Source organism: Mauremys mutica, chromosome 14 (assembly GCF_020497125.1).
Source record: "Mauremys mutica isolate MM-2020 ecotype Southern chromosome 14, ASM2049712v1, whole genome shotgun sequence".
NCBI classification, from domain to species: domain Eukaryota; kingdom Metazoa; phylum Chordata; order Testudines; family Geoemydidae; genus Mauremys; species Mauremys mutica.
In genome coordinates this window covers 13,623,045-13,650,868 of record NC_059085.1, presented here as the reverse complement: position 1 = coordinate 13,650,868, position 27,824 = coordinate 13,623,045, and the positions used below count along the sequence as shown (strand labels likewise).

The 27,824-nt window shown below is 45.0% G+C and overlaps 1 protein-coding gene across 2 annotated transcripts in view; it reads left to right on the top strand.

The window, feature by feature from the left end:
* The first annotated feature begins 674 nt into the window (after positions 1-674).
* NECAB2 (N-terminal EF-hand calcium binding protein 2) overlaps positions 675-27,824 on the top strand; it is a 365,795-nt gene continuing 338,645 nt past the window's right edge. Inside the window, exons 1-3 of one of the 2 annotated variants that reach the window (XM_044987368.1) lie at positions 675-844; positions 958-1,025; positions 4,383-4,457. In XM_044987368.1, the coding sequence (XP_044843303.1) occupies positions 959-1,025; positions 4,383-4,457 (142 nt within the window). In that variant the 5' untranslated portion in view covers positions 675-844; position 958. Of the gene's footprint in view, positions 845-957; positions 1,026-1,442; positions 1,638-4,382; positions 4,458-27,824 lie in introns of those variants that run through there. The other variant, XM_044987369.1, reaches the window with a different exon arrangement.

The following is a 27,824-nucleotide window of genomic DNA, read 5'->3' as shown; positions in this document are numbered from 1 at the left end:
CCAAACTCGGGGCACAGTCAAGGTCTGCCTGGTCCCCAGTGTAAGAGAAGCTCCTGAGACTGCTCTGCTCTATGGCCCAAAGCTGCCACCCAGAGCTTTGACTCCATGTTGGGAGCTGCGTGAATGACTGGTATAGCGCTCCTATGCCCGCTTTAGACCAGCTGGGGTGGCTTCCTGCATGCTGAGGAACTATCTGCAGCTTCTACATCAGCTGGAGTATAATGGGGGAAAGCCATGAAGGAGAATCAGGGTCCTAACAGTTCCTGACAGTAAACTGGAAAGACTGAATCTACAGTGTTCTATGTAAATATTTGTGGCAAGATGGAGCATTGCAACACCCAACTTTTAAAATCAACAGTCCCAGGTTAGGCACCCAGGCTCCCTGTACGATGCATGGGGAGAGACAGGGGCCAAAGGATGGGACTCACAAAAGCCAGCATGCTGAGGGGGAAGCTGCCCTGCCCCTCAGAGAGAATTAAGGTGCTTCTCACAACTCAGGATTCAGATCTGTGACCCCTCTCCTGGAGTCAGGCAAACCCTTACTCTCAAGGAGCAGTAATGCTCCTGCCACCCACCCCTGCACTTATACCCAACAGCTGGAGCACTTAGCCAGGATGTGGGACACAAGTTCAGATCCACACACAGTGTGATGTGAGCAGAGCCTTGAACCCAGGTTTTCCACTGGACTACAGGATATTCAAGGGTGGTGCTGTCTTAGTCTCTCCTGTTTCATGGGTATAATTCAATGAATTCACTAGAAGTCTTGTTTGTGGCAATGAGACAGGACTGTAAGTTGAAAATTGAGACGCTGTCGTAACGACAAGTAGCAAAAGTAAAGAAGCAGGTAATTAATAGCAAAGACAGACACTTGCAAGAAAGCACCCACAAGAGAAGCATGTGTGCTATTTAGGCTAGGACTTTGGTATGAAGTGTGCTTATCATTCTTCCCTGACACAGGATGGAAGAAGTGCTGCATACAGAGAGTGTTAACGTTGTGCTGTTGATCTGTCGCTGCTTTGGACAATGTGAGTTTTCCCGAACCCTTCAATTGTCTTTTTTCCCCTTGTGAGGTAGTTCACCTCCCCTGGTTCTTACCTTCTCTCAGGAGGACTAACAGGCTGGTGTGAATCCCTTTTTCAGGTGGAGTAATTTGAAAGCTCTTTCTCTTAACACTATGCCACTGCATAGGTTTGTTTATTTTATTATTCCAGTAAAGTATGTCAGCAATAGAAACATTAACAAAATAGTTAAAAATAGATCACCTAAAACACATCCCACCAGAGGCTGGCAGGGAAGGAGTTAACTCTCCCCCTCTGGGTAGATGGAGGATAGTTTGTCCTCCCACAGCTGTAGGGATTTGCAGAGTATCAAGGCTGAGCCAGCTGCAGAGAAGTAATTACTGTGTCCCTCACCCTGCAGACTATAAAAGGGGGCAGGAGGAGGTTTGTGAGGAAGAGAGTTAAAAGGTAAAGTGGGTCTCTTCCTTTTAAAACGACCCCTACTTGGGTAGGGGGAAGGCCCTGTTGTATTTGTGACTGGGCCTGTCAGAAGCCGGTCTTTTCTGTGACCTACCTGAGGGTGTTACTCCATCCAGCACTGCTTTGACTAGCAGTCCTGTGCTACAGCTAGGCTGCCAGGTGAGGTTCTGGGTTAAGCATGGGTGGAGGCAGTAGCAGGTGGTGCTCTCAAGCTGGGACTTTATATAAGGAATTTCACAGCTACTGCCCCCTGCTATTTTGTGCCTAATCTGCCCTTCTTTCCCTTTAGTGAGGGGATGATCCTGTAAGGTATTGAGTGCCTTCTGCCCAACCATGCAAGGACATCCATTTGCTTCTATTGCCCATTGAAACATGGCCTGGGGAGAGATTCAAAATGGCTCTGATTTAAAGCAGGGGCAGGGCCAGTGTGCATTGTGTTAGCTGGAAGTATGTCTATGCAGCAAAGAAAAACCTGTAGCTAGCCTGTGCCGGCCGACGTGGGCTCGGGCTGCGGGGCTGTGTCGAGGTCTGCGCTGCGGTGGGAGCTGGGACCATGGGACCCTGTGAGGGTCCTAGAACTCGGGCTTTAGCCTAGGCCCAGAAGTCTCCACTGTGGTGAAGTAGCTGGTGCCTGTGAGACCAAGTCCTCTGGCCTGGGCCAGCTGTGGTTCTTCCCTGTGCAGACAGAGGGGCTAGCTCCGTCAGTACAGCTCAGTGCTGACCTGTGGCAGGCCTGCTAGTCTGCTCTGTGGCCCCTTGTGAGGAGACCATGCAGGAGTTGCGGTGCGTGTGTGTGTGTGCGCGATAGTCACAAGGAGGGAGACTAGGATGAAGTCGCCCATCTCGGTCCCATTCTGTTTAGACCCCATCCCTAGAAAAGAGGCCTGGTGAAAAAGGAAAATAATCCTAGTGACTCCGAGAAAATGTTGGTGTAGAACATAGGACAAGGGAGAGACTCTCTGCCCTTGAAGTGTGAGGTAGAAATTTTGCCAAGTCAAAGGAGAGTTCTGCCTTTGCAGAGATAGAAGAATGGAAAGTTGGTGGCAATTCCACCGTCTCTTCCTCCCCCTCCTGCTTGTTGCCAGCTGGCTTGTGTGTGTAGGCAGGTGACTCCTGCCACTGGGCAGGGTACCTGGCACTGCCCCCGTACTGGGACTGGGCAGGGTAGCTGGCTTTGCGGGTGCTGAATTTCAGGAGGGAAAGTGAAAGGCCCATTTGTGCTCAAACCCAGCTATAGCCACCCCTCTCCATAATTGTGTATAAGATAGGGTTGAAGAGAGTTCATGGTGCAGGGCTTTGTGGATGTGGGCTGCTCCTGTGACAGGAGACCTTCGTACCCTCTTCAGCCTTGCCATCACCAGGGGTATGCACAGCTCAAGGCTTGGAGAAACAGGGCTGTCTAGCCAGTAACTGTTCTAGGACTGTAGCCATTTGGCCCATAATACCTGCACTATCAAGAAGGAAAGCCGAAAGCATTTAATTAAAATCTTCAGTATTATGGGATCCTATATGTTGGGTCCAAATTCAGAGTCCATTTTGGTCAATTTCACAGTAATAGGGTTTTAAAAATGGTAAATGTCATGATTTCAGCTATTTAAATCTGAAATTTCACGGTGGTGTAATTGTAGGGGTCCTTACCCAAAAGAGAGTGTGTGTGTGGGGGGGGGTTTGCAAGGTTATTGTAGAGGGGGGTGTTGCACAGCTGCTATATTTACTTCTGTGCTGCTGCTGCTGATGGTGCTGCTGCCTTCAGAGCTGGGCATCTGGAGAGTGGCGGCTGTTGGCTGGGAGCCTAGCTCTGAAGGCAGAGCCAGCACCAGCGCAGAAGCAAGGATGCCGTGGTACGGCTTTGCCGCCCTTACTTCTGCGCTGCTGCCTTCACAGCTGGGTGGCCAGAGAGTGGTGGCTGCTGACCGAGTGCCCAGCTCTGCAGACATCACAGAAGTAAGGGTGACATGGTATGGTATTGCTACCCGTAGCTCTGTGCTGCTGCTGGTGGGGAGCTGCCTTCAGAGCTGGACACCTGGCCAACAGCCATCACCCTCTGGTTGCCCAGCTCTGACGTCAGTGCAGAAGTAAGGGTGGCAATACTGCAACCCCCCTAAAATAACCTTGTGACCCCCTGCAACTCCCTTTTGGGTCAGGACCCCATTTGAGAAATGCTGGTCTCCCTGTAAAATCTGTATAGTATAGGGTGAAAGCACATAAAAGACCAGATTTCATGGTCTGTGATGTGTTTTTCATGGCCGAGAATTTGGTAGGGGCCTACCTATGTGTAACCCAAAAGTTAGGTCTTGAAGTGCTTCAATAGGCTAGGCACCTCCAGACAGATGTGAGCCCTAATTCTTTCTTCCTTCCAGCTTTGATGCAGAAGAGGTCCAAGGGGCATGGTAGGTGTTTGTCTGCTGTTATCTTAGATATTTAGCTTTGTCAACCTGGAAAGATCCTGGCCTGGCCTATGTTTGCAATTTTCTGAAACATCAACCACTGTCCCAGCTTCCCTGGGGACAGCACTAGTGGAGACTCCGGGCTAGCGTATTAAGTGTCATCAAACCTTGCTCTGATCTCAAGTAGCATCTTTAGCGCACAATCACTGGCCTCCTCCTTTAGCACTGGATGCCCCAGCAGAGCTCTCTGAACCATAGGCCTCTCGCATGCTCTGCTCCCTTCCATAAGCATGCCATATCCCTGCCCCACTGTGCACCCCTTTTCCTGGGGAGTCCCTGTGCAGGGGGGCTGGGGAAGCAAAGACCAAAAGCCAGTGTTTTCTGAGGAATCTGCTTTGCTAAATTCAGGTGCTTTAAGTTGTGCACATAAAATGCATCTAAAGCAAACGGTTGCGACCTGACCTGACCTGGAAACTATTTGTTTTGGCCCTTTCTAGTCTCTCTTTTCCTTCCCTAGGTCTTCCCCTAAACCACATGGATGCTGTAAAGCCCACTGGAAGCACTGGTCTCGGTTTTCCATTTCCTGACACAGGTAAGCCCTAAGACTAGCATCCAGCTAGCGGTCTTATCAGTGTAGCTTAAAGTGTGTGTTTTGTAACAAATGACCAAAATCTGCAACACCTGGAATTTTGCTGTATATCACTCTATAAACTGACAGATCATCTCCACCCCCGCCCCAACTATAAAACCTATTGTAAAGGTTTGTGTGTTCAATCAAACTCCTTGTATAAGGAACACTAGAGGAAATGTATCTTTTTATGTGCAGCTCTAGGGACCATTCCTCACCCCTATGAGCAGGGGCAGAACCCGGGACCTTCACACCCAACAGGCTTCTACTTCATGAGCTAAAGGAGCAGCTCCTTCCCTAGGTGAACAGCATGGGGGTGGGGAATCTCCCAGTAGGTTAGACAGCTATTTTCTACACATCAGGAGAATGTTGGGGACCAGGATTGCTGGGTTCTCTTCCTGGCTCTGGAGGGAAGTGTGGCTTGTGGTTAGACAGGATAATCCAACTACATATAATAGGCAGGGGGAGAGTCTTTAGTCTGCCATGTTAGAGATCTGGATTCTGTTCCCAGGTCTGCCAGAAGTGACCTGATGCAGCTTCTCAGGCAGCTTATTTGTGAAATGGGATGATTACTTGTCTCCCTGCTTTCTAAGATTGGAGAGCACGTGGCTTTGCTCTCAAACAAGGGCTCTGACATACCCAGAGATATAAACAGTGGAGAGTTCAGAGGTGAAAGTGGTCCAGTCCGGCGTACCAGCAAGAGCCAGTACCCTGTGCTGGACTGCATCGACTTCCACAGCGGGGACTGAAAGGGCTCTAGGCTGCCTGCGGCTCCCCGTGGCTGCGAGCAGCCCAGAGCCCTTTGAATCCCAGCCGCGGCTCTGGCGGCTGGGCTGGGGCCAGGATTTAAAGGGCTCCCTCAGCGTCAGAAGCTCTGGGCCCTCTAAATCCCTGCCACAGCCACGCAAAGCTTGGGGTTTCCCCTGGTGGCCAGAGCCCCGGGCCCTTTAATTTGCCCCTGAGGGCTCCCAGCCACCTCTGCAGCTGGGAGCCTCTGGTTGATTTAAAGGCTCTGGGTCTCCCAGCCACAGCCGGTGCCCCAGGGCCTTTAAATCTTGAGGCCACGCCCCCCTCAGGACTCCAGCAGTACCGGTAAGCCCTGTAGGTTACTTTTCCCCCTGGGACAGTTGCACTCATATCCAGGATCTCTGCCCCTTGCACCTTTCCCTAGACCATAGGGCATTTTATGAGGGAGGAGGAGTCTCTCCCTGTTTTAAGAGGCATAAATGAAAACTGGCTTAAGAGGAAGAAGGACAACTCTACCTGTACTATGGCAATAAGAGAATTGTAGGAGTGACTTTGCCTCTTCAGGGGAATGAGCACTTTAGGATAAGATCCACTTACTGAGTTCTGTCTCTATTTCTCTTCCACTTTAACATACTGCTAATGGATCTCTTTACATGGTGGCATTTGCCAGGCTTCAAAATACTGCACGGTGGGAGATGTGGAAGGACAGGTTTACACTCCTGTCGTCTTGCAGGACATTGACTCAAGGGGGTACTTCTTTTACAAATGAGGTATAGAACAGAGGTCTATCGGTTGAGCCTGGTCTCTCTCTCATCCTTTTGGCATGCACTCCATCTGTTACTCATTCTTTTATATACGATCCTGGTCATCTACATGCTGCTTTCCTCAAAGCAGTGTCTCTTCAGTGTTCCCAGGTTTTGCCTGTACCTAAAGGTTAGGTCAATGTAGTTATGTCGGGGGTGTGAAAAACAGCACCCCCTGGCCTAAACCCCAGTGTAGATGCAGCTATGCTGATGGAAGATGCTGTTGATGTAGCTAAGAGTATGTGCGCACTGTGGACACTGCTGGCATAGCTATGCCAGCATACTCCTGTAGTGTAGGTGCAGCCTACACTGATGGAGAGGGGTTTCCCATTGGTGTAGGAACAATACCTCCCCAATCAAAGATGTCTATGTTGACAGAAGCATTTTTTTTCCTGTTCTCTCCCCTTTTCGCCCCTGACCAATGTAACTCTGTTAACCTAACTTAAGTGTAGACGAAGCTTTACTTCTTTCAGGGCGGTGGTGTTCCGCAACAATGGAACCCTCCTCCCCCTCTCTGTCAGCATAGGCTGTGTCTATGCGAAGGGGGTTATGCCGGGCTAGCTACGCTGGTATAATCTCTGTACTATAGAGACTGCCTTAGATGTTCCTGAAATGTCACCTTGCCATGACTTTGGTTTTGTTTTTCTCCTTTATTGTGGTTTGGAAGGTGGGCTGAGAGTTGGCTAACTATTGCTGTACCACCTGGGCAGAGTTACATGTGCATGGCATTTTATAAACCTCCTGTCCCAAGGAGGTTAAATGAGTCTGTGCTCCTGTAAATAGAAATACTCCATAAATATAGAGAATCAGGTCTTTGAAGATTAGATTGTAAGAAGAGATGTCAAAATTCTGCGAATTGAGAATGTAGCCAATTAAAAATCCAAATCTCATCTATTGGCAAAGTGGTCTGGATATGACCTGGTCAGAGAATTAGAACACATTTGGCTAATCAAAAACATGCAGATTAAAATAATTTAGAATCTACTTGTTCCCAGGCTCCATTTCCAATGAGATTCTTTGCCTCTTTAGCACGACTTTTGCCAACAAAAGGCATGTTGGTTATGGAGAAATTGAAGCACTAATTCTGCAGCCTTTCATGTGTGCAGTCCCACTGGCATTTAATACTATGGTGATAAGGACTGTGGGAATAACCAAACATTAAGGGGATTACTTGTTTGATTAAGGGATGCAAGATTGGCCCTAAATTCATAGACAAACTGACCTTATGCTGCAGCTTGCTCCTTTCTGTTGCATACAATTACACAAGGCGAGCAGCCACTGAAATCACTATCCAGATCATTTTTGTTCTGTTTGTGCAGCACCTCACACAATGGAGTCCTGGTCTCTGACTAGGGCTCCCAGGTGCTACAGTAATATGAATAATACCACCTGAGGTCAAAGAATTAACACTAAAGCATTTTTAATATGTAACACTATTTCCCAGTGTTTCTGGGGAAGTCGTTTCTCGCTACCTAGGAGTGGGAGATGAAGTGCCTTTGCAAAATTATATTCTACATCTTATTTTCAAACAATATGAAGTCATCTTGAGATTGTTACTTCACGTCAATTAAGAACACAGTTGGATGTTGGTAAAAACGGGAGAGAATACAAAGGGAAGGGAATATTTCCTTATGGAGACCATTATTTTTCAAGGAAGGCAGATAACATATATTTTTGTTTTTAAACTGCTTTCTTATTGTTCATAGTGACCCTCCTATTTCATAAGCACATTGCTTGTGGGGACTAGCACAGTAAACCGGGATTGTCCCAGCAAAATGTGGATTGTAAAGGAGACCTACTGAAGTCAATCCTTTATTCTCACTTCTACCAAGTGTATGTTCTGAGGCCTCAAATGAAGAGGCTACTGGGGTGGGGTGTGTGGTGGTTTTTTTTTTTTTTAATTGCCTTTCAAAACTATTCTGTGCTTCATGCTAATTGTGTTCATGTTAGGCTATTGGAGCTTTGACATGGCTGGAGTTAACATAATGCCCAAATTTAAATCAATGAATGGACTGTTTGCCCTATATTGTTTCCCCTCCTGGAGCATGGCTATCCCAAGCTAGACTGCATGTTCTCTATTTACTGGTTTGCAAGGGAATGTGGTTTGTTTGGTATGATAACCTCATGTCAGGTCTTAATTATACAAATTCGGGGGTTGTCTAAACAGATCTATGGAGGAGAACTGAAAAGGCTCAGTTCCCCAGGATGTTCTGATCACTTATCCCTCCCACAGCTGTAGCCTAGGGGACTTGGGCTTTCAGCCTTCAAACATGGCTTACCACAATCCCTGGCTCTTTAATGGTAAGTAGTATTCATTCAATAATCCCCACACACAGATATCCAAGTTCTCCTCACAGCCTATCTGGATCACTCACTGTAATCCCCACTCAAATACTTTCCCTTTTTATGAGAGCTTTTAACCTCCCCTTCCCTCAGGAATTCTACTGACTATAAGGCCTATGCTGCTTTGCCTTACAGGAAACCTGACTACAAGCCAAGCTAGCTCATTAAGCATTAAAATGGGAGTAAGCAGGCACCAGCTTATTTGGGAGATGAATTTTATGTTTGCATTAATTATGGAACGTATTGGCTTTAACAAACAGCCCGTCTAAGAATGGGACCCCCTTTCAACCTGCAAGAAAATGGGTGGAGGAAGCCAAAGGATCATAACTTGCTTCTGGGGGGAGAAGTGTGCATAAGATTCATTTATGCAATCAAGTTTTCCCAGCTCTTCCTAAATTATAGTTCCCTCTGGAACTGTTAGGGCTCTTGTGTGGATAATACACTGGCAAACGGTTAAGTAGTGTATCACCAGTACTAATTCAGCCCAGACCTATGGCAGCTGGAAGCAGTTGCTCCAAAAGCTGCTGGAGACTGGTGTCCAACACGCTCACATCTAAGTCACCAACACCATGCACCGTTAGGTACCCAGGGCCAAGAACTGACTGGACATGGAGTTAGCAGCTTCTGTCCTCAGCTGGGTCCTCCAGGTCAGACCTGAGGTGCAATAGAAGGGCTATAGAAGTGAGGTTCTTAGTGGCAATGACTTGGTTCTTCCTCTTTGCAGAAAGAGGACATTCCTTGGGCTATTTATCCACCTGTGTGTGTGTACGTGTGTCTCTCTCTCTCTCTCTCTCTCTCCCCCCCCACTGGTCCCTGCCATCTGGTCCGTGTAAAACCGTCACTCCAAGGGAGTGGCAGGCAGCTTTTAATGCTACCTGAAGAAGAATTGGTCAACATCAACCTGACCCCAGCTGTTACAGAGCTCCTGCAACTCTTAACCTTAATGGGAGTTGTAGACTCCTAGCACCTACTTGGTTTTAATCCTGTTGTATGGGTATTGATCTTAAAGGCCCAAAGATTTAGGGTGTTTATAAACTCTCTGACCAACGTTAAACACTGGTAGGCCAGTGTGGAGTTACTTTTAAATAGAGCCCTTGGTTACTTGGCAAATGCTCAAAAGCATTCATTCAATTTGCAAGTTTATTGATTGAATATAAGAACAAGAAAGTAAAATAAGTATTTGTATTGAAACTGATTATAAAAACAAACTCAGTCAGGCCTTATCAAAGGTCTTTTTGGAGTCAAAATATCAGTCTTCTTTTCAGAGCAGCCTTTCTTTGGTGAAAGGAAAAGCTTAATTTTACTCTGTCCTGTTGTGAAAGGAATTCACTTATCCTGTTTCTAACAAACCGCCAGACGCAAGGTGGAGGATAGACAGGATAGAAAAGATGGTTGAAATATGGCTTTTGTTGATGTTTTGGGAACATCTGGACCACAGATTAGTTCCAAGCAGATGCACTGGCTGGCAACTCGACCATGACGGCTGCTGCTGCAAGCCAGGTTAATTGTGTTCTGGTCGGGACCATCATCTGGTTGGACCCTTTCTCCGTAAATGAAACAGATGTGGATGAATGCAGGATGATTTACTTCAGGATCTGATGAAAAACCAGGAGAGCGAGCCAGCCTTCCTCTCAGGAAGAAAGTTCTTTAGATGAATTGCAGTGCTGGCACATCAAGGGATGAGATGAGATGAACTGGGATGCAGGGTGGGACAGAAGGAAGAGAACTGAAGTGTGTGTGTGTGTTTTGGTTTTTTTTTCTTTCCCCTCAGTCCCTTTAAGAAACCCCAAAAGGGGGAAAGTGGGTGATGTTAATCCCTCTCTTGTCCACCAATTACATCTAATATTCATCACTCCAGTTTTAGCCTGTTAGCTTCTGGTTCCACCTCTTCTGTTTTTACCAAGCATAATTTCAACAGTCCTTGAATTATATCAACAAGTCCTTTTTTGTTTGGACTAATCCAGCTTCTTTGTCTGCTTGTCTTGCACTTGTTTATAATATTTGGTTATCAGGAAAAATAACTCAACATGGTTTTTCAGTGTTAATTTCCAAGTAGTTAAAAATTGTAGGTTATTGTAACATCTTATGAACTTTCACTCCCTTTTTACATTTGAGCTTACAATAGGAGGTACATTTTGTAGGCCTGGCAGTCACAACAATCTTTAGCTCTAATTTTGGTATCCTTAACTTTAGTTGTAATGTAAGCCTTTTCAGTGCAGTAGATGACTAGAGCTCCCTGTACCAATCCTGGAATCACTACACTTGTAGCAGCCTGTTCTAGATAGAGAAACTGAACTACATTTTGCTATTTTATCCCTGTAGGGCAACTCATACCTTCTATCTTTTAAAAGAATTTTTTTAATGTATTTATCTGGCCCTGCTATCACTGTAAAGATTGAGCGCTCAGATACTGGTCTGTGCTCACCACATCCCTGGAGGGTAGGTAGACCAGACCCATTGTTGGGGAACAGACTGAATGACTCACCCAAGGTCACAGGAAGTCTGTGTGGCAATGCATTGTTTTAAAAAAGAAGTCATAACATTCTTTATCTATTGTGGAAGGCTCCAATATGAGCTTCATGTGACTGCATCTTATCAAACTGTATATTTTAGGGCGTTCCCTAATTTAATCACCCAGAATGGGTAATATTTACTGTGTATCTGATATTGAGCCAACAGTTACATAAGTTTATCACAAGTGCTGGCTTCTTCTTAATAACAGTCTGTGGAACCTTCAAGTGCAGTGAAGCACAGATAACAAGCTCTTCAGAAGAGGGAAGAGAGAATGAAGCTGGAGCAGCACAGCAAGTGTCATGCTTTCTCATCTGTACCTTGAAATCTCATTGGTATCAAGGGGTGTGTGTTTGTAAATGGACCCCATATGGCTACTAAGTGAGTCAAAGCTTCAGGATTCTGCATGGTTCGAAGGCCGCTAGTTAGGTTTTTAATAAAAACCAAACGCATTATAAAAGTGCTTGATAGGGGGTACAGGTCTTGGCATGTTCTAAAGGAGACCTTGAAGCACTCCCTGTCCACACCTAGTCTCCATGGTGTCCCTATGTGACACCTCCAAGCCAATGGCCTGAGTTTCAGGAGCTCATTCCCAGACAGAGGCATTACCAGCTTAATTTTCTTTGTGCAGTTTTCCAAGCAATTAAGTCTAATATGAAAAACAAGTTAAATCCACACAAGATAGCTCTTGTGTTTCCCCGTTACCAGCTGGGAGCATACAAGGTGGGACAGCCAGTTTAGGCCTAACCTCTCTACAGGCTCTGTTACTGACTGGGACACCCAGTTGTGCAGCCTACTAAGATGCTCAGTCTGTTTGGGCTCAGCTACATGTTAGCTCCCAGCTGGTACTGAGGAAATGCAAGAGCTACCCCGTGTGGACTGCACTTATTTGTTTTTGTCTTAGAGTTAATTCCTTGGAAAGTGCATGAAGGAAATGAAGTCCTGAACACTGGCAAGAAACCCCCAGAGAATGATTTACATAAGAATGGCCATACTGGGTCACACCAAAGGTCCATACAGCCCAGTATCCTGTCTACTGACAGTGGCCAATGCCAGCTGCCCCAGAGGGATTGAACCTAATAGGTAATGATCAAGTGATCTCTCTCTCCTGCCATCCATCTCCATCCTCTGACAAACAGAGGCTAGGGACACCATTCCTTACCCATCCTGGCTAATAGGCATTAATGGACTTAACCTCCAGGAATTTATCCGGTTCTCTTTTAAACCCTGTTGTTGTCCTAGTCTTCACAACCTCCTCAGGCAAGGAGTTCCACAAGTTGATTGTACGCTGTGTGAAGAACTTCCTCTTGCTTTAAACCTGCTGCCCATTAATTTCATTTGGTGGCCCCAGTTCTTATATTATGGGAACAAGTAAATAACGTGTTTTCCTTATTCACTTTTTCCACATCACTCATGATTTTATACCTCTATCATATTCCCCTCAGAGTCTCCTCTTTTCCAAGCTGAAAAGTCTTAGCCTCTTTAATCTCTCCTCATATGGGATCTGTTCCAAACTCCTAATCATTTTAGTTGCCCTTCTCTGAACCTTTTCTAAGGCCAGTATATCTTTTTTTTTTTTTTTTTTAAGATGAAAAGACATCTGTATGCAGTATTCAACATGTGGGCGTACCATGGATTTATATAAGGGCAATAAGATATTCTCTGTCTTATTCTCTATCCCTTTTTTAATGATTCCTAACATCCTGTTTGCTTTTTTGACCGCCTCTACACACTGCGTGGACATCTTCAGAGAACTATCCATGATGATGCCAAGATCTTTTTCCTGACTAGTTGTAGCTAAATTAGCCCCCATCATATTGTATGTATAGCTGGGGTTATTTTTCCCAATGTGCATTACTTTACACTTATCCATGGCAAATTTCATTTGCCATTTTGTTGCCCAATCACTTCGTTTTGTGAGATCTTTTTGAAGCTCTTTAGTCTTCTTTGGTCTTAACTATCTTTAGCAGTTTAGTATCATCTGCAAACTTTGCCACTCACTTTTTACCCCTTTCTCCAGATCATTTATGAATAAGTTGAATAGCATTGGTCCGAGGACTGACCCTTGGGGAACACCACTAGTTACCCCTCTCCATTCTGAAAATTTACCATTTATTCCTATTCTTTGTTCCCTGTCTTTTTAACCAGTTCTCAGTCCATGAAAGGATCTTCTGTCTTATCCCATGACAGCTTAATTTACATAACAGGCTTTGATGAGGGACCTTGTCAAAGGCTTTCTGGAAATCTAAGTACGTTGTCTGCTGGATCCCCCTTGTCCACATGTTTGACTCCTTCAAAGAACTCTAATAGATCAATAAACCATGATTTCCCTTTACAGAAACCATGTTGTATTCAAACCTGAACCGCTAGTGACCCCTCTTCTTTCTGCCCCTGCTACAGGTAGTTAACTCCTGTCCTGTCAAGGTGTGGCTGTTTGTTTGGGAAGCCATGTATTTGTACTTTAGGCTTGCTTAACCATTCTGTAAGCATATCCCCAAAGTGTACTGTCAGTAAGATATTTGCAGAACAGTTTCTGGCTTGAGGGGTATGGGAACCTGAGGCATGGAAAGAATAAGGCTGATTTTTTCCAAAAGGGATTTAGGCTTCTAAGCGCTTAACTCCTTTTTGAAAATGAGACTTAGCCTCCTAAATCAACTAGGCAGTCCCACGCTGAGCACAGAATTGCCTAAATACCTTTCAAAATCTGGGCTAAGTAACTTGGCCACCATTACACAGGGAGAGTGTGGCACCGCTGGGAACTGAATCCAGAATCTCTCAAGACCCAGTTTAGGGCCTTAACTTTTCTCGTGTGAAATGGGGAGAGAGTTTTTAGGGAGGAGAGGCTGATAAGGTTTCATCAAAACAGATGAAGGAACACTTCCCTTAAGCATCTCAAACATTTAGACAATTATGTCTGGACATCTGTGAAATTCACCCAGGCATGGAGAGCCCATACAAGACCTGTACCATGTCAATCCTTCATTGCCTAGCTCATAGAGGCCCAAGTTTCAGGAGCACCCAGCTCTGGAAAACAGGGCTGTTGAGGTCTTTCATGCAGCACCCAAGATCATGAGGCTTGAGATGTTTCATAGAGAATTGTGAACTGTGCACAGTGGCTATAGTTAGCAGTCAAGATGACTAAGCTGGATCTACTGTGAAAGATCTTCATAAACTACATCAAATCTTCTAGCTATAGAACAGCAGGCCTCTTGCTTTTAACTTCAGGCACTTCGTGAGGGGGCACAGGACATGAATGAAATTTCTCAAGGATATTTAACCCTTTCAGCCCCAAGACACCTTTAAGTCTGTTTAGAGTCCTAACTCTCAGATAGTTTGGAAGATAGGGGTTCTACAAGTAGTCATTTTCCTCTTAATGAATATATGGGGGGAGGGATTTGAGCATTGGCCTGCTAAACCCAGGGTTGTAAGCTCAATCCTTGAGGGGGCCATTTAGGGATTTGGGGCAAAAATCTGTCTGGGGGTTGGTCCTGCTTTGAGCAGGGGGTTGGACTAGATGAAATTCTGAGGTCCCTTCCAACCCTGATATTCTATGACTCAGGCAAAGTTTATCCTAATCTCCATTTAGGACATATAAACTGCATTCTTCTGTTGTTGAGCAAGTGCCCCACTCCCAAAACTCAGAAACACAACTGAGCGCACAGCTTGTACATCGATGTGGAACTGTCTACTGCACCTTAATATGCTAAATCCTTGTTATGATCATTTTTCTGGGTTTCAGAATAATCCATGCAGGGAATACAAAAGACCATCTAAGCCACATCAATGGCCTGGTTCTTTCCCCGTCCTTTGTAGGGGACTTCACTGGGGTAATTAATTAGCTTCATATTTTTACCACAATCCGTTTTGTGTTGCACATTACTCAGGCTCCTGAGAGCTGCACAATAGGAAAGTGTGGATTAAGGAATTACCATATTTAATGCATTATACATTTCTACCATCTCAGTCCTTATCTTGCTTTGTGTTGTCTCCCACCTACCAGACAGAATAAGACAGCCCATGTGCTCTTCCAAAGAACAATGTGGTAACCACCTGCAGTTGGTATGTAGTTTCCCATAGACATGTTCTGTGCTGTAATTTTCTAAGTACAGCATGCTCAGACATTCTTTCAGTGAGGTTACTAGTAATGCTACAAGTACTGTCCTGTCCATGGGTGTGGGTCTTGTATTACTTATCTGGGCTTGCACAGAAAGTTAGATTCTCTGGGACGTGTTTCTTTTGGAGACCGTTTGGGATTCCGAAGGTCTGACTCAAACTCTGCTTAGGAGCAGGAACTTGAAATGTAATTGGCAGTGGGTGCAGTCAGAATTCTGTGATCTTTCTTTCCAGTAAGAAAGGTGTTGCTCTCTGAGCAGATATTTCCTGTTGGGAATTTTACTGGAAATCTAGACTCTAGGGGAGAGGTTAAAGTGTGTTACACCAGCAATGCCTCAGACTTAGCCTGTGCTCACCACACCACTTGACAGTGACCTCCATTTTCTAGGTGGAAGATTGGTAGGCAAGGAACAGCTCATTACCTCAGAGTGTCTCTGCTTTCCTGGTGGAAAGGAAATGTGCTCACTTACACCTGGCTTGAGCCTGTACTGCAAAAATATCAAGATCTACAGCTGGTCGTTAGTTAGTGAATGTGGCTAAACCTTTCCCTGTAATTGCTGTAATGCAGGGTGTACAACTGCTGGGGGAAGGGCTGTGCTAGCTTCTGTCCGAGGCTCCAGCACAACCAGTGGGTACTTGGGGTCTTCTACCCTGCAGCCCAGAAAGCCAGAGGAGGGAATATACAGGCTTCAGTGGCGCTAGTCCCATGCAGTATAAGGGTACCTGTAATCCTTTCTCCTTTTCTGGAGAAAAGCGGGGGGGGGAGGAGGGGGGTTCTGAGCCTGATAGTGGTGAGTGCCTAGTAGAACAGGAGGATGGTTCTGAGCCTGGATGATTTGTTCAGGTGTATCCTGAGCCCAGAGGTGTCCACTGAGTGAATGGATCTGAGCTGTGGGAGAGGATGACTTATCAGCCTAGGCAGCGGTGTGTCGGGGTTGTCTGAGCTGGTAGGGCTGAGCAGGGAGCTGAACGCAGATAGCTTGGATCAAGAGATGACTTCAGCCTCTCATCTATCAGCAAGCTAGCTTACCCTGAGCCAGCAATGAAGGGAGAGCTTCCCCATAGCTTTCTTAAACAGCACTTGCTCAGGCGTTCTGGAACAGCTGTTGGAGAGGAAAGATTCACAAGGCAGCCCGTAGGGTGAAGCTTGTTCACAGACTCGGCATGTAAATAATGAACAAATGCACAGATAGAAATTTATTCCCCACAATTTATTGCAACACAATTCAAGCAGCTCCAGCAGACACTACTGCAAGCCGTAGTGCTGGGGACAGTCCCTGTAGAGCAGTCACTTGGTGTATTTAACAAAAAGGGATATTTTTTTTAACTGAGCTCCAGATGGCAGAATGCAGAGTCTTGTGGCTAAAGCACAGAGTTTGGACCATGGAGCTCTAGGTGGTTACATTCCTTACTCCACCACAGACTTCCTGAGTGACCCTAGACAAGCCTGTAATCCCCATCTCTAAAATAGGGATTATACTCCTTTTCTCACCTATCTGGGCAGGGACTGTCCCTGTGTTTGTACAACACCTAACACTATAGAGCCCCAATCTATTGGTTAGGGTTGCCAATCTTCTAAGAATGCCATGGAGTCTCCAGGAATTAAAGATTAATCTTTAATTGAAGATTGTCACGTGATGAACCTCAAGACATATGACAAACCAAAATTGGTAACCCTGCTGCTAGGTGGTATTGCAATAAATGGTCTTTACCCCAGTAGAGACGAGCCCTTTTTCTGTACTCAAGACGTGCCCCCATGTTGAACCTTCGCTTCACTATTTATTCTATTTCTGGTAACAGAAGGCACCACAGTGACTAGTCAAACTCACTCTGAAACAAAGACACACTATGCAGTAGTACAACTCCCTCTTGTGACTACAGAGTATACTGCCTGGAGAATATTTTTTATAATCCTTTCCTTTTAAGGTCTCCAAACTGTCATGAAACAAATTCACTTTCTGAAAGTGATACTTCCCTTACACTGTACAGGGCTGCATTTCCCCCGTGGCAAGGGGCACTGAATGAACTGCAGGTTGGGATGGGACAGGACAAGGAGAAGTGAGGGCAGAGGATGTGAAAAAGTAAAACACAATAGGGGAGAGACAATGAGGGGAATTGCTTCTACTCTTGTCCTCTAGTTAATGTGCAACCCCGCCCAGAGAAGCTGCCCAAAGAAGAATCAATGATTTGTCATTAAGGGGCTGCTGCTTCTGAATTTTAGGGAGCTGTAGAATTCATATTTTTCAATCCATTATCTTCCTTTTATCACTTTCCCTTGCCATCAAAGCCAGTCTGCCTGCACTTCCCCAATATTCCTTGGGCCAAGGCCATAGGAGCATGATGAGAGGTAAAAGTAACCACCACCACAGGCTGAAACGGGAGTAACTCTGCAGAATGTGCTTGGATTAAGCTGCAGTGGGCCCCTGCAGAATTTAGAAACGTGTCCTAAATTCCAGCAGCAGCGCATTGTTTCAGTTTTGGGATATTATACTGAGCACTGTGATCTTTTAGGTCTGTTCATGTATCTGTGCTTTAACCACCCACTAGCTGCATTTAAAGATTATCCTTCTTTCAAAGGGTTGATCAAGAATTCCTACTCTCTCAGTAGTACCAGTACACCATCTGTCTGAGCAATCTTGCTGTGCTGCAGTCACAGGAGATCTTGCAAACATCATAGCCAAAGGTAGCCCATATTCTTAGGAAGTCCCATGAAGCTTTCAGATGTCTTGGAGATCCATAGAAGTAGTAGTAATAGTTACTGTAGTGTTTTGAGACCAGGTATTCAAATCACTTCATCCACCACTAAATGCAACCATCTTCATCTGAGATGGAACAGGGTTTAACAGCCTGGAGCAATGCCACATCAAGTTAGGGACAGAAAGGAAAATTGATATTTCATCTTATTAGAGTTTAGATATGCAGAAGTTGTCTTTAACCGCCAACAGCCCCGAGAGACCCAGCTCCAGTTCCTGCAGAGCTGTACGCCATGAAACATGGTCAGACTACCAATGGAAACCTGCCTGTGTTTTGGTGAAAGTTTATTCAAATCTGTAACATATTTGGCAAACCATTTCGCTCCAGTGAATTGGCACAAGCTCTACTGAAATCATTCTTTTATAAGTATTTTATGTGCCCTGGGATGACATCAGATTCCTTGCTAATACGTGTGTTAAGTATGTTCACTAACAGTAAAGGTGCAAAATTGCTCAAACAGATTAGTCTCAACTCTCAATACTGAATCACAATTAACAGATGCATCTTAATAAGATAGCTGCATTCTAAATTGAAGAGGTGATATTTCTGCTTGAATAAATCAGCTGAGGTCAGTGCCCAGTGGAATAATATTTCATGCTGCTTGTTTTATAGTATTTCTCTGTACATAATTTCAAGTTAAATATTGATACCTTGCTTTCAATTTATGACCTAGTTTCTGTTTTAGTTTAACTTTCAGAAGCAAATTGTAATTACATAATTAAATTTACTTTTATAATATGGGACTTTGTTTGGAAAGCTCACAGCAGAGTGTTAGTAAAATAAGGCTTGGCAGTGGAGGTTATCTGAAGGATCCAAATCTTCACACGTTATCAGCGTCTACTGTAGTGCATTACTTAGCTTTTTCCTCCTCCTCCTGAGAGCCAGCAGTAAGGATTACCATCTTCCATTCCAAGCTCTGCTATTGAATTGCCAAATCACTTTGGAAGGGGGTGGAGGTAGCGGCTAGGCCTAAATTTTTTAGAAGTGTCCACTCATTTTGGGTGCCCAGCTTAATACACGTGTGCTGGACACCCAAGAATTGAGGCCTCATCAAATTGAGGGGAAGAATTTCAAAAATACCTCTGGGATAGTAGAAGTACAAGTTCCATTGACTTTCAAAAGGTACTTCTGAAAGCCTTCCCCTTACAGCTTAAGGTCTCCTTGCCTCACTGCCCTTCTGTAACCTGAGTTACTATCAGCTTTGGAAGGGGCCTGTGAGGCTTAATGGTGGTAAGGAATCTGGAGAGCTTTGGAGGAAAGGGACTGTGTAGTCACGTAGTCTGTCAGAGTAAAGGGAAAAGAATGAATTTCAAACTCCACAGTGACAAATTACAAGACATTGCCCCTGTATTTCTGACCTTTTCTTGTTGGGCTTGTTTTGAAAATGAGGGAAGGGGCAGATGTTTTAATCAAATAGCATTCATATTCTACAACTTGAATAAAAATGGCTTCTGAAAACAGAAATAACCCTGCCCTTTATTTCAAAATCTTTAAGTAGCATGAAATTGTGAATCTATGGAGAGCTTGTTCCTGCTTCAAACATTACTAACCAAAACACCCAATCCAGTGGGAAGCTTCTTTCTTAGAAACTAGGTTCTGGCCCATGGGAGAAAGAGAGATTGGGGTCTGAGGAATATTTATTTTGTTCATTTCTCTCACTGATTTTGTTCAGAACGGTCTGTTTAGTAGCCTTCTTAGAGTATCTCCCTTGATTACTCCTCTATCCAAAGGTTGTGTTTCACCACTGTCTTACTAATGTAAGAAACCACAGGAACAGATGTTTAAGGAACATGCTTTCTGGAGCGATGTTGTTCTAGACCTAGGCCAAATGGAGAACTAGTTATGGCCCATTGAGTCAGTACCAACCCGTCACAGGTCAGCTCATTGGTTTTGCACAGTCTGAGCTTTGGTTTTTGAGTTGTTTATCCGCAATGATGGCAGATCAAACCCTTCTGGATGAGAGGCCCTGGAGTACAATCTTTCCAAGTGTACGACCAAGGAGAAACGGTTTCATTTTGGAGGGCATGTGCGATTAATTTAGTGTTACAGTTAGATACCTCAAGCAGACACCAACCCCTCCCAGGAGTCAAAGAGGGATTGGCCTTAGCTGTCGTAGGCAAGAGGTGACTCCTGTTTGTTGCAATGGAGTATTGACACTAATGCTGAATGACAACCCAAGTGTTAAGTAGTTTTCCCTTTTGCTGATTTCAGAAGAAGTGTCCATATATTCTGGGCTTTGGGGGCAATTGCCCCTTTTCCTCCTGCCTGCCCCGTCTGGACTTGGTTCAGACCCCACCCCTGAACTTCAAAGAAACTGGAGCCAAAACACCTTGTGGGGATTTGTGGGCAAACCCAGATGTGAAGTTTTTCCAGCTCAAACCCCAGTTTGACATCTCTACAAGAAAGTAGCTGTGTCCTAGGTCCCAGATCCAGGCCTGGGGACATATCCTGCCACCCACCATATGGCAGCAGAAGGCCCCACAGGCAGTAGAACCCATGTGGTTCTGCTGCACCAGGCAGTGGTGGTCAGTATTTTGGGGGAGCCTGTGTTGTGGTACTGCACCCACTGAGGGCTGGGCTTCCATGCCTGTCCCTGAACAGCAAGGTTTGGGGGACTACAGTGGTCTAAAGGAGGAGCAGGACTGGGGGATTTGTTGGCATGCAGTTCCACCAGTCATTTACTCTGCAAACCATTGGGTAGGTAAAGGATTCCTTCTCTACTCCACACCCCTTCGCTCCTACTCTCATCCAGCCTAGCCTCAGGAGAGTGGACCTCTCTTAGAGCAGGGTCCATGCATGGAGGCTGTCTGTTTGAAATAGTGAGGTCACCTAAAATACCCTGAACACAGAGTGTGGTGATCATGTACTCAAGTGTCCATGCATATGGTGGCTTTTCAAGTAAGAAATTATTTATTGGTTGCAGGTACAGGGACAACAGGAGAGGCTGCAGTGTCAGCAATTTTCTAGAGCTGTCATACCTGGCTCCCATGGTTTTCTTTATTCAAAGCATTTCTATTTTTATTTGGAGGAGATGAAACAAATGACAAAATATTGTGCAGAACAGACACTGTAAGCTCCAGTTTTCCTGCTGTTCGGATGAGGAAGGTAGGAGACTTCATGTTGAAATGCTGGATGTGTGGAAAGATAAATATTTTAACGTCAGTAATTTGCATGTGAATGTGGCTTCAGCTGAGGATGTTAAACAACTGATGTGCTCCAGGTACGAATTTGTGCTATAGGGAGCAAAATGCACCACCACTGCAGTTGTATAACTGGATTTGTCTCCCACTGATCCCTATTTTTATTTTAAGCCAAAGGGAGGTTTTGAAACAGAACCAGCTTGACTTATAATTTTAGAAGTGAAATAGCTGCGATGCCCATACAAATGATGGGGGAGTGAATTGGAGTTAAGTGATGAGAGACTTGGCAAGAATGCTAAACTTATGTGCAGTGAAGTTTGAAGCAATTGCATAGTCAGTAATACATAGGCTGTGCTCAGAAAATGTGCATTTCACTCGGTGACTGTGTGGAGCAGCTGCTGTCTTTGTGCGAGGACTTGGGTGTGACTGAAGAGACCCTCCATTCTGGAAAGTGGAGTTGGGATGCAGGGGCAGAAGAGACTGTTGGATGCAGTTTACAGTAGGGTGTTATGTTATGTAATACATATAGTATGTTAAACAAAAATTTGATCTCTCCAGGCCATGACAACTGGGTGGCACTGGGCTCCTGTGTGAGAGGAGCCATCCTTCAAAACTGTCCTACGTTGGGACAAAGCAGTTTGCTAATCTGCCAATCAAGAAAAGGAAATAGTACCATGTGACCATGGTGACCAGTCCCCCCACAAATATCACAGTGGCTAGTCTGAAAATAGGTTGAATAAACACGAACAAGACACTATAAAAGTCACAAAAGTATTTGTGACCATTTGTGGCCAGAGAGCCTGCCATAGAGTCTAACTCCATGATCTCTTCAGTCTTGCTACTGCAGTAGCACTTAAGGACACTGAACCAGGATCAGGACCCTATTGGACTAAACATTACACAACTAACATAAATAGTCCCTGGACCTGACCGCTCAATTGAGCATTTAGACAATATGCAACAAGGGACTATATGAATAGGTTAGGTGGAGCTGAGGGGACAGGTAAGAACGTAAGAATGAACATAGTCGGTCAGACCAATGGTCCATCTAGCCCAGTATCCAGTCTTCTGACAGTTACTGATGCCAGATGCTTCAGAGGAAATGAACAGAACAGGACAATTATTGATCCATCCCCTGTTATCCAGTCCCAGCTTCTGGCAGTTAGAGGCTCAGGGATGCCCAGACAATGGGGTCGCATCACTGACCATCTTGGATAATAGCCATCGATGGCCTATCCTCCATGAACTTATCTAATTCTTTTTTTTAAACCCAGTTATACTTCTGGCCTTCACAACATCCCTTGGCAATGAGTTCCACAGGTTAACTGTGCGTGTGTGAAGTACTTCCGTTTTGTTTTGTTTTTTAAACTGCTGCCAACTAATTTCATTGAGTGACCCCTGGTTTGTGTGGTATGTGAATGGGTAAATAACACTTCTCTATTCTCTTTCTCCACATCATTCATGATTTTATAGACCTCTATCATATCCTCCCTTAGCTGTCTCTTTTCTCAGAGTCCCAGGCTCCTTTTAATCTCTCCTCTTGGAAGCTGTTCTATACCCCAATTGTTTGCTGCCCTTTGCTGTACTTTTTCTAATTCTAATGCATCTTTTTTTAGATGACTACTGTGCGCAGTGCTGCTCACCTCAAGATGTGGGTTTTAGATTTTTACTGTAGGATGGATTTACAGCTGCTTATCTAGAGTTAAAGTTTATCACCTACTTAATTGCTTTGAAGCAATTTATGTCCTACAGCTGAAAGCTTCCTTAGTTTAGTTGTTAATATCTCTAATTTTTTCAGTATTTTGATTTTAAGCCTTTGCCCTTCAGGATTTTATAACAAATGCACTATTCACTAGGTCTCCTGGAAAGTGCAAGAGGATTTGCTTAGACAGGAATGAAGTGAATACTGATTTGAAACTCCAAAACTCAAATAATGTGCATCATTAAATTAATATGGTGTGATATGCTACCATAAAATCCATTAATGTCACTTTCCCTATTTTTTTTTAGGGAGGGGAGAGGTAGACAAGGACCTAGTCTGAGGGCTTAATTACTGTGAATTGAAGCAGTGCTTCTTGAGTTTTGGCAATACTGATGGCTTTGGCAAAGCTATTCCCTGGTGCCATTAGAGTATTACCTGAGTTTCTAGATCCTTACACGTAGGTGAGATGTTTCCAATCAGTTGACTTAGCTCCATATTGTGCTCCAGTGTTCAGAAGTGATCTGGATATGGGAGATTAGTGAGGTAGCAAAGTTTACAGCTGAAGCAGTATTTAGGTTAGTCAAGACTAGAGAAGATTCATGGACCTTAGAGAGACCTAACCAAGCTATGCCAACAGATGAGCTTCCATACTGAAAAATGTAAGACTCATTGAAAGCAAGAAAGTGAACTACTTGTACACATTGTTGGGTTCTAAAGAATGAACCACACAGGAAGGACTTAAGGATCCTTGTGGACAATTGAAAAGCTTCTACTCAATATGAACTCATACTTCCAGGCATTGGCGAACCACTAACAAAGTTAGAAGGAAACTTCTCCTGTGGGCAGGATGCTTCATAAAGTTTTCTGCTATAGGATTCCTACCTTCTCACCTTCCTCTGAAACATCTGATCCTGGTCACTATTAGAAGTAGGATACTGTCCAGATGGATCACTGTTCTGATCCAGTATGGCAATTCTTTGGGTAAATATTTAACTTTCAAAAGCAGAGAAAAGCTTGTTCTCATTTGATCATACTAATGCTTTGAAACCAACAGGATGAAGCAACTGCAATTTTGTAAAAATTTCTTATGTGATCATAAAAGAATAACTAGGAGAACATCAAAGACATGGTACAGGTCCTATTTCTCTACAGTATGGGCCATGCAGAGCCCCAAAGAATTTGAGTGGTTTTGTAAGTTTGAGCAAATGAAATGGATTTTTGCTGAGCAGCAGAGAAGCCTTTGGCAGAATGGATGGAAGTGTTTAAAGCCTGTTTACACTGGGTTATTAGTACTCAAGTATCTGCACTGATGCAAACCTAGTGTAGATATGCTAAACCAGAATGCTACGGGGCATGCACCAGTACAATTTACAGTTTTAAACCAAGGTAAACTCTGATTTCCACTTGTGTGGAACTTATATGCTGGTATTTGTACTAGTAGGTACAAATATCCCCATTAGAAACAGGCAGTAAGTCCAAGATTGTTCACACAATGGAAAGGCTTTTCCTCCTTTAAGGGGCAGCAATTTATTTTCATTTAAGTGCTTATGCTGATATTTCATCTTCTGCTGGTTGAAGAGTTACCTGCTTTAAGTCTGAAATTGCCCCCATTTGTAAGTTTCAGCATGTCAGTCAGTCTGTCGGATCTCCCCTCCATACCCTTTAGCAGGTTTTGAGAAGTTGCAAAATGTTAGTTCTTTCCTTGGTTCAACAGCTCAGTCAGTAAATATCCCATCAAACTTTTTTTTTTTTAAATAACCAGAAAGCTTGACTTACTTTGGAATAGACACTCAGCTGACACCAGGAATGCAATGAAAAAAACCTTTCCCTTTAAAAGTTTCTTTAGATTTTTGTTACGAGCTCAATAGTAGAAGCAAAAATGATTAAGGGGAAAATAGATCTAATTTCTGAAGGCCCTTTTTTCTTTTTCTTTCCCTTAGAAAGATCTAAACAAAATGTCAGGTTTCTTCAGGGGTTTCCTTGAATTGATGCACGGAGAGAACAGTAGAAAAAATAGTTACCAAGAGGGGTCTAAGGGAAAAGTTTCCAGAGCTGCCGCCTCCTATAGAAAGTCCTATTGTTGAGATTCTGGCCAGCTCAATTAGTCATCAGCCATTCTTCAAATTCTATTTTGAGATAGCATTAAAGCTACACAAGGACTATTGTCTGCACAGAGATGGAAGAAACGTGATGGTAAAGAGTAGGAGAAGAGAGTTGCATAGAAGAGGATGTCCTTAAATTGCAGATAGCTTTTGTACAAGCACCCATGACATAACATCTGGACAGGTAATTGAAATGATGCATTAGCTCGTTGAGGTTATACCCAGTGGTGAGCTGGAGCCGGTTTCCACAGGTTCCCAAGAACCGGTTGCTAAAATTAGACCTCCGTGGAGAACCGGTTGTTAAAGGGCCAGGGAGTGGGCAAAGAATTCTGGTCTGCAGGCCGGACCATCCTGTTGCACCCAGGATCCCCAGCTGGGGAGGCTGAGGCTCCCCCGGCCCTTCCCCCGCTTCCTCCCAGCTGCAGCATGGCCAGCCGCCGGCACCAGCTGGGCAGCTCAGCTGAGCTCCTGAGTCGTCCTGCTGCTTTGAGCTGCTGGCAAGGTAATGGGGGAGGGGGCTGCAAGCTCTAGGGCTGCCGAGGGGGCAAGTGGGGCAATTTGCCCCAGGCCCTGCAGGGGCCCCCGGCCCCATGAGTGTGTCTCCCCCTGCCCCTCCCCCACTCCCCTCACTTAAATCAGAACTTTTTATAGGGAACCGGTTGTTAAGATTTTGGCAGCTCATCACTGGTTATACCCTCCCAATTGTGGCAGTCAGTAAGGGCCCAAGTACCAGGCACTTATTGTGGGGGTTCTTCGTCCCCTCCATGCATTATTGAAAACCGAGGGCAATTGGTACCATGCTGGGTTAGATCCTAGAGAAGTACCACTAACAAGAAAATTGGTAACTGCTTATTCTGCTTCCAGAGTGTTTAAGATGCTTGGAAGCTTTTGTTCAGTTCTGAGAAGCTGCAGAGCAATGGAAGCCAATGAAACAGAAGGTATGGCAGAGGGAATTTTTAGCATGAGATGGTAACTAGTAATAATGAACTAGCTGTAAAATTAACAAATGAATAAAAAGTACTATCTCAAACCAGCCAGGTAAAACTCTAAACAGGAGATAGGGACCAGCACTCGAAAAAGAATGTTTTGCTATGTGTATTCCACATGTGGCAGGCATGCATACCATGCGCCTGAGTCTGGAAGTTTTTCCAAGCAGTGTCGGTTGACTCACACATGCACCGTTTCTTCTCTTGTGCTCCCGCCCAAGGGTGTGAGGGGTGATGTGGGTCAACGCCACTCCGGTTCCCTCTTACCACCACATGACCTGAGTCACAACCCTGTCCTCCTTCGCTCTTCTAATCTCTAAAAGAATTATGGCATACGTTTGCTGTAAATAGTTATATTGTAGTGTAGGAACCCCCTCCTCTGCCCTGGTTGGGGGAAACCCTGTTTATCCCAGGGCCTATGCTTCAAGAACTGTCTCCTGTCCTTGCTCCTTTTCCATCTGCAGCAAACATTGATGAGTCCTCTACCAGCTGGGTCAGACAGATGCTGCACTTTGCAGAGATGTGCACAAGTCCTTCCTGCCCAGAACCAGAAAGGGCCAAGAGCTCAGGCTGATAAATAGGCTATGAGGCCCCAATCTGATCCTGGGCTGGGAGACCCCCATGTACATTGGGCTCAGCTGGCCAGCAGTACCCCTCTGAGCGCAAGCCATGGAGTGAAGCCCAAAGACTTGAGATGCAGGGTTCCCTATGAAAGTAAGAAACACTCTTGTGGGCATAAGGGCAGATGCCTGCAGTGGACTGCCCACAAGGAACGCGTTCTCTCCCCAAGCCATGCCAGGTCGGGTGAGACATTGCATATGAATCCCATGGAACTGGCACTGAAGGCCCCCCAGCTGGAGGGTAAGATGAAGAAAAGGGATCTGCCTGTACTGATGGTGACCATGGTACCAGGGCACACGGGCCAATCCCATCCATGAGCACTGGTCTGGATGAACCACTGGTACTGCCTCGCAATACAGAGACCGGCCAGCTCCAATGGTAGAACTGGGTTCCTCAGATGAGGCCACACCGAGACTTTTCTGACGCCGGAGGAGATCTTTCTCCCCTACCCACAGTCTCCACTTCTGTTAGGCCCAACAGCTCTCAGGGAGGTTCCTGCATTGGAGGATGAACCACTGCTACTATTGAAGGAGAGGCCTCTTCCCTATCCATCAGACAGGGGCCTCTCCGAACTGATGGTACCACTGTTTCTGCTGCTACTATTGTCTTCCTTGGAAGAGTCAGAAGAGAGAACTTCCACATGCACATCTCCCTCCCCCGGCCTCCTCCCCCCCACCCCCCGCAATGAGTCTTACGTGGCACAGGAGCCCAGACAGCTGCAGCAACCCTCTTCTCCCAGCTATGATCTCCCACCACCACCACCACCATCCCAAGGGATGCCTAGTATCACTTTCTGTGGGAACCACCATGACTAATTATGATGGGGGTCCCAAAGGAGCCACACTGAGGTTACTTAATTAGGGCAAACTGCAAAGAATGGGACAGACAATCCCCAAAGCTGGTGGTCATTCCAGTACCTAGCTCCACCGAGCTAGCCTCAAAACAGCTTCTATGATACCTTACTAGTTACCCAGAAGCCAAAACACAGTTCTCTTAAAGCAACCCAGCCTTGTGCCTCCACCCAGTCACCTAAGTTAAATATGATTATGATAAATAAGATTTTCAGTATAAGAATGTTCTACTAATCCCAAAGGATCGGACACATTACCTCCCAGGTTAATGAATACTCCAGATCTTACCCAAATACACGCTTACAGCCAATCCTTAACTAAACTAAAATTTATTAAAAAAGAAAAGATCGAGAGTATTGGTTAAAAGATCTGTATACATACAGACATGACTACCATTCTGAGATCAGTTTTATATTTGAGTTGGTGAGCTTTGTATTTTCAAAGAGTTCTTTCAGAATTAGTCCATAGCTTATAGTCCAGTGTTCATATTCAGGATGATACAGATGGGACTGGAGATCTGTCTTATGATTCAAGCTTCCCCTGCATAAAGCATCAAATGGATCTGAGATTAAAAAGGATCAGGACCCAAGACACCTCTATACCATTCCAGGCCTTCTCTTGACAGCATGGAGTCCTTAAGCAGACAATAGGCAATCAC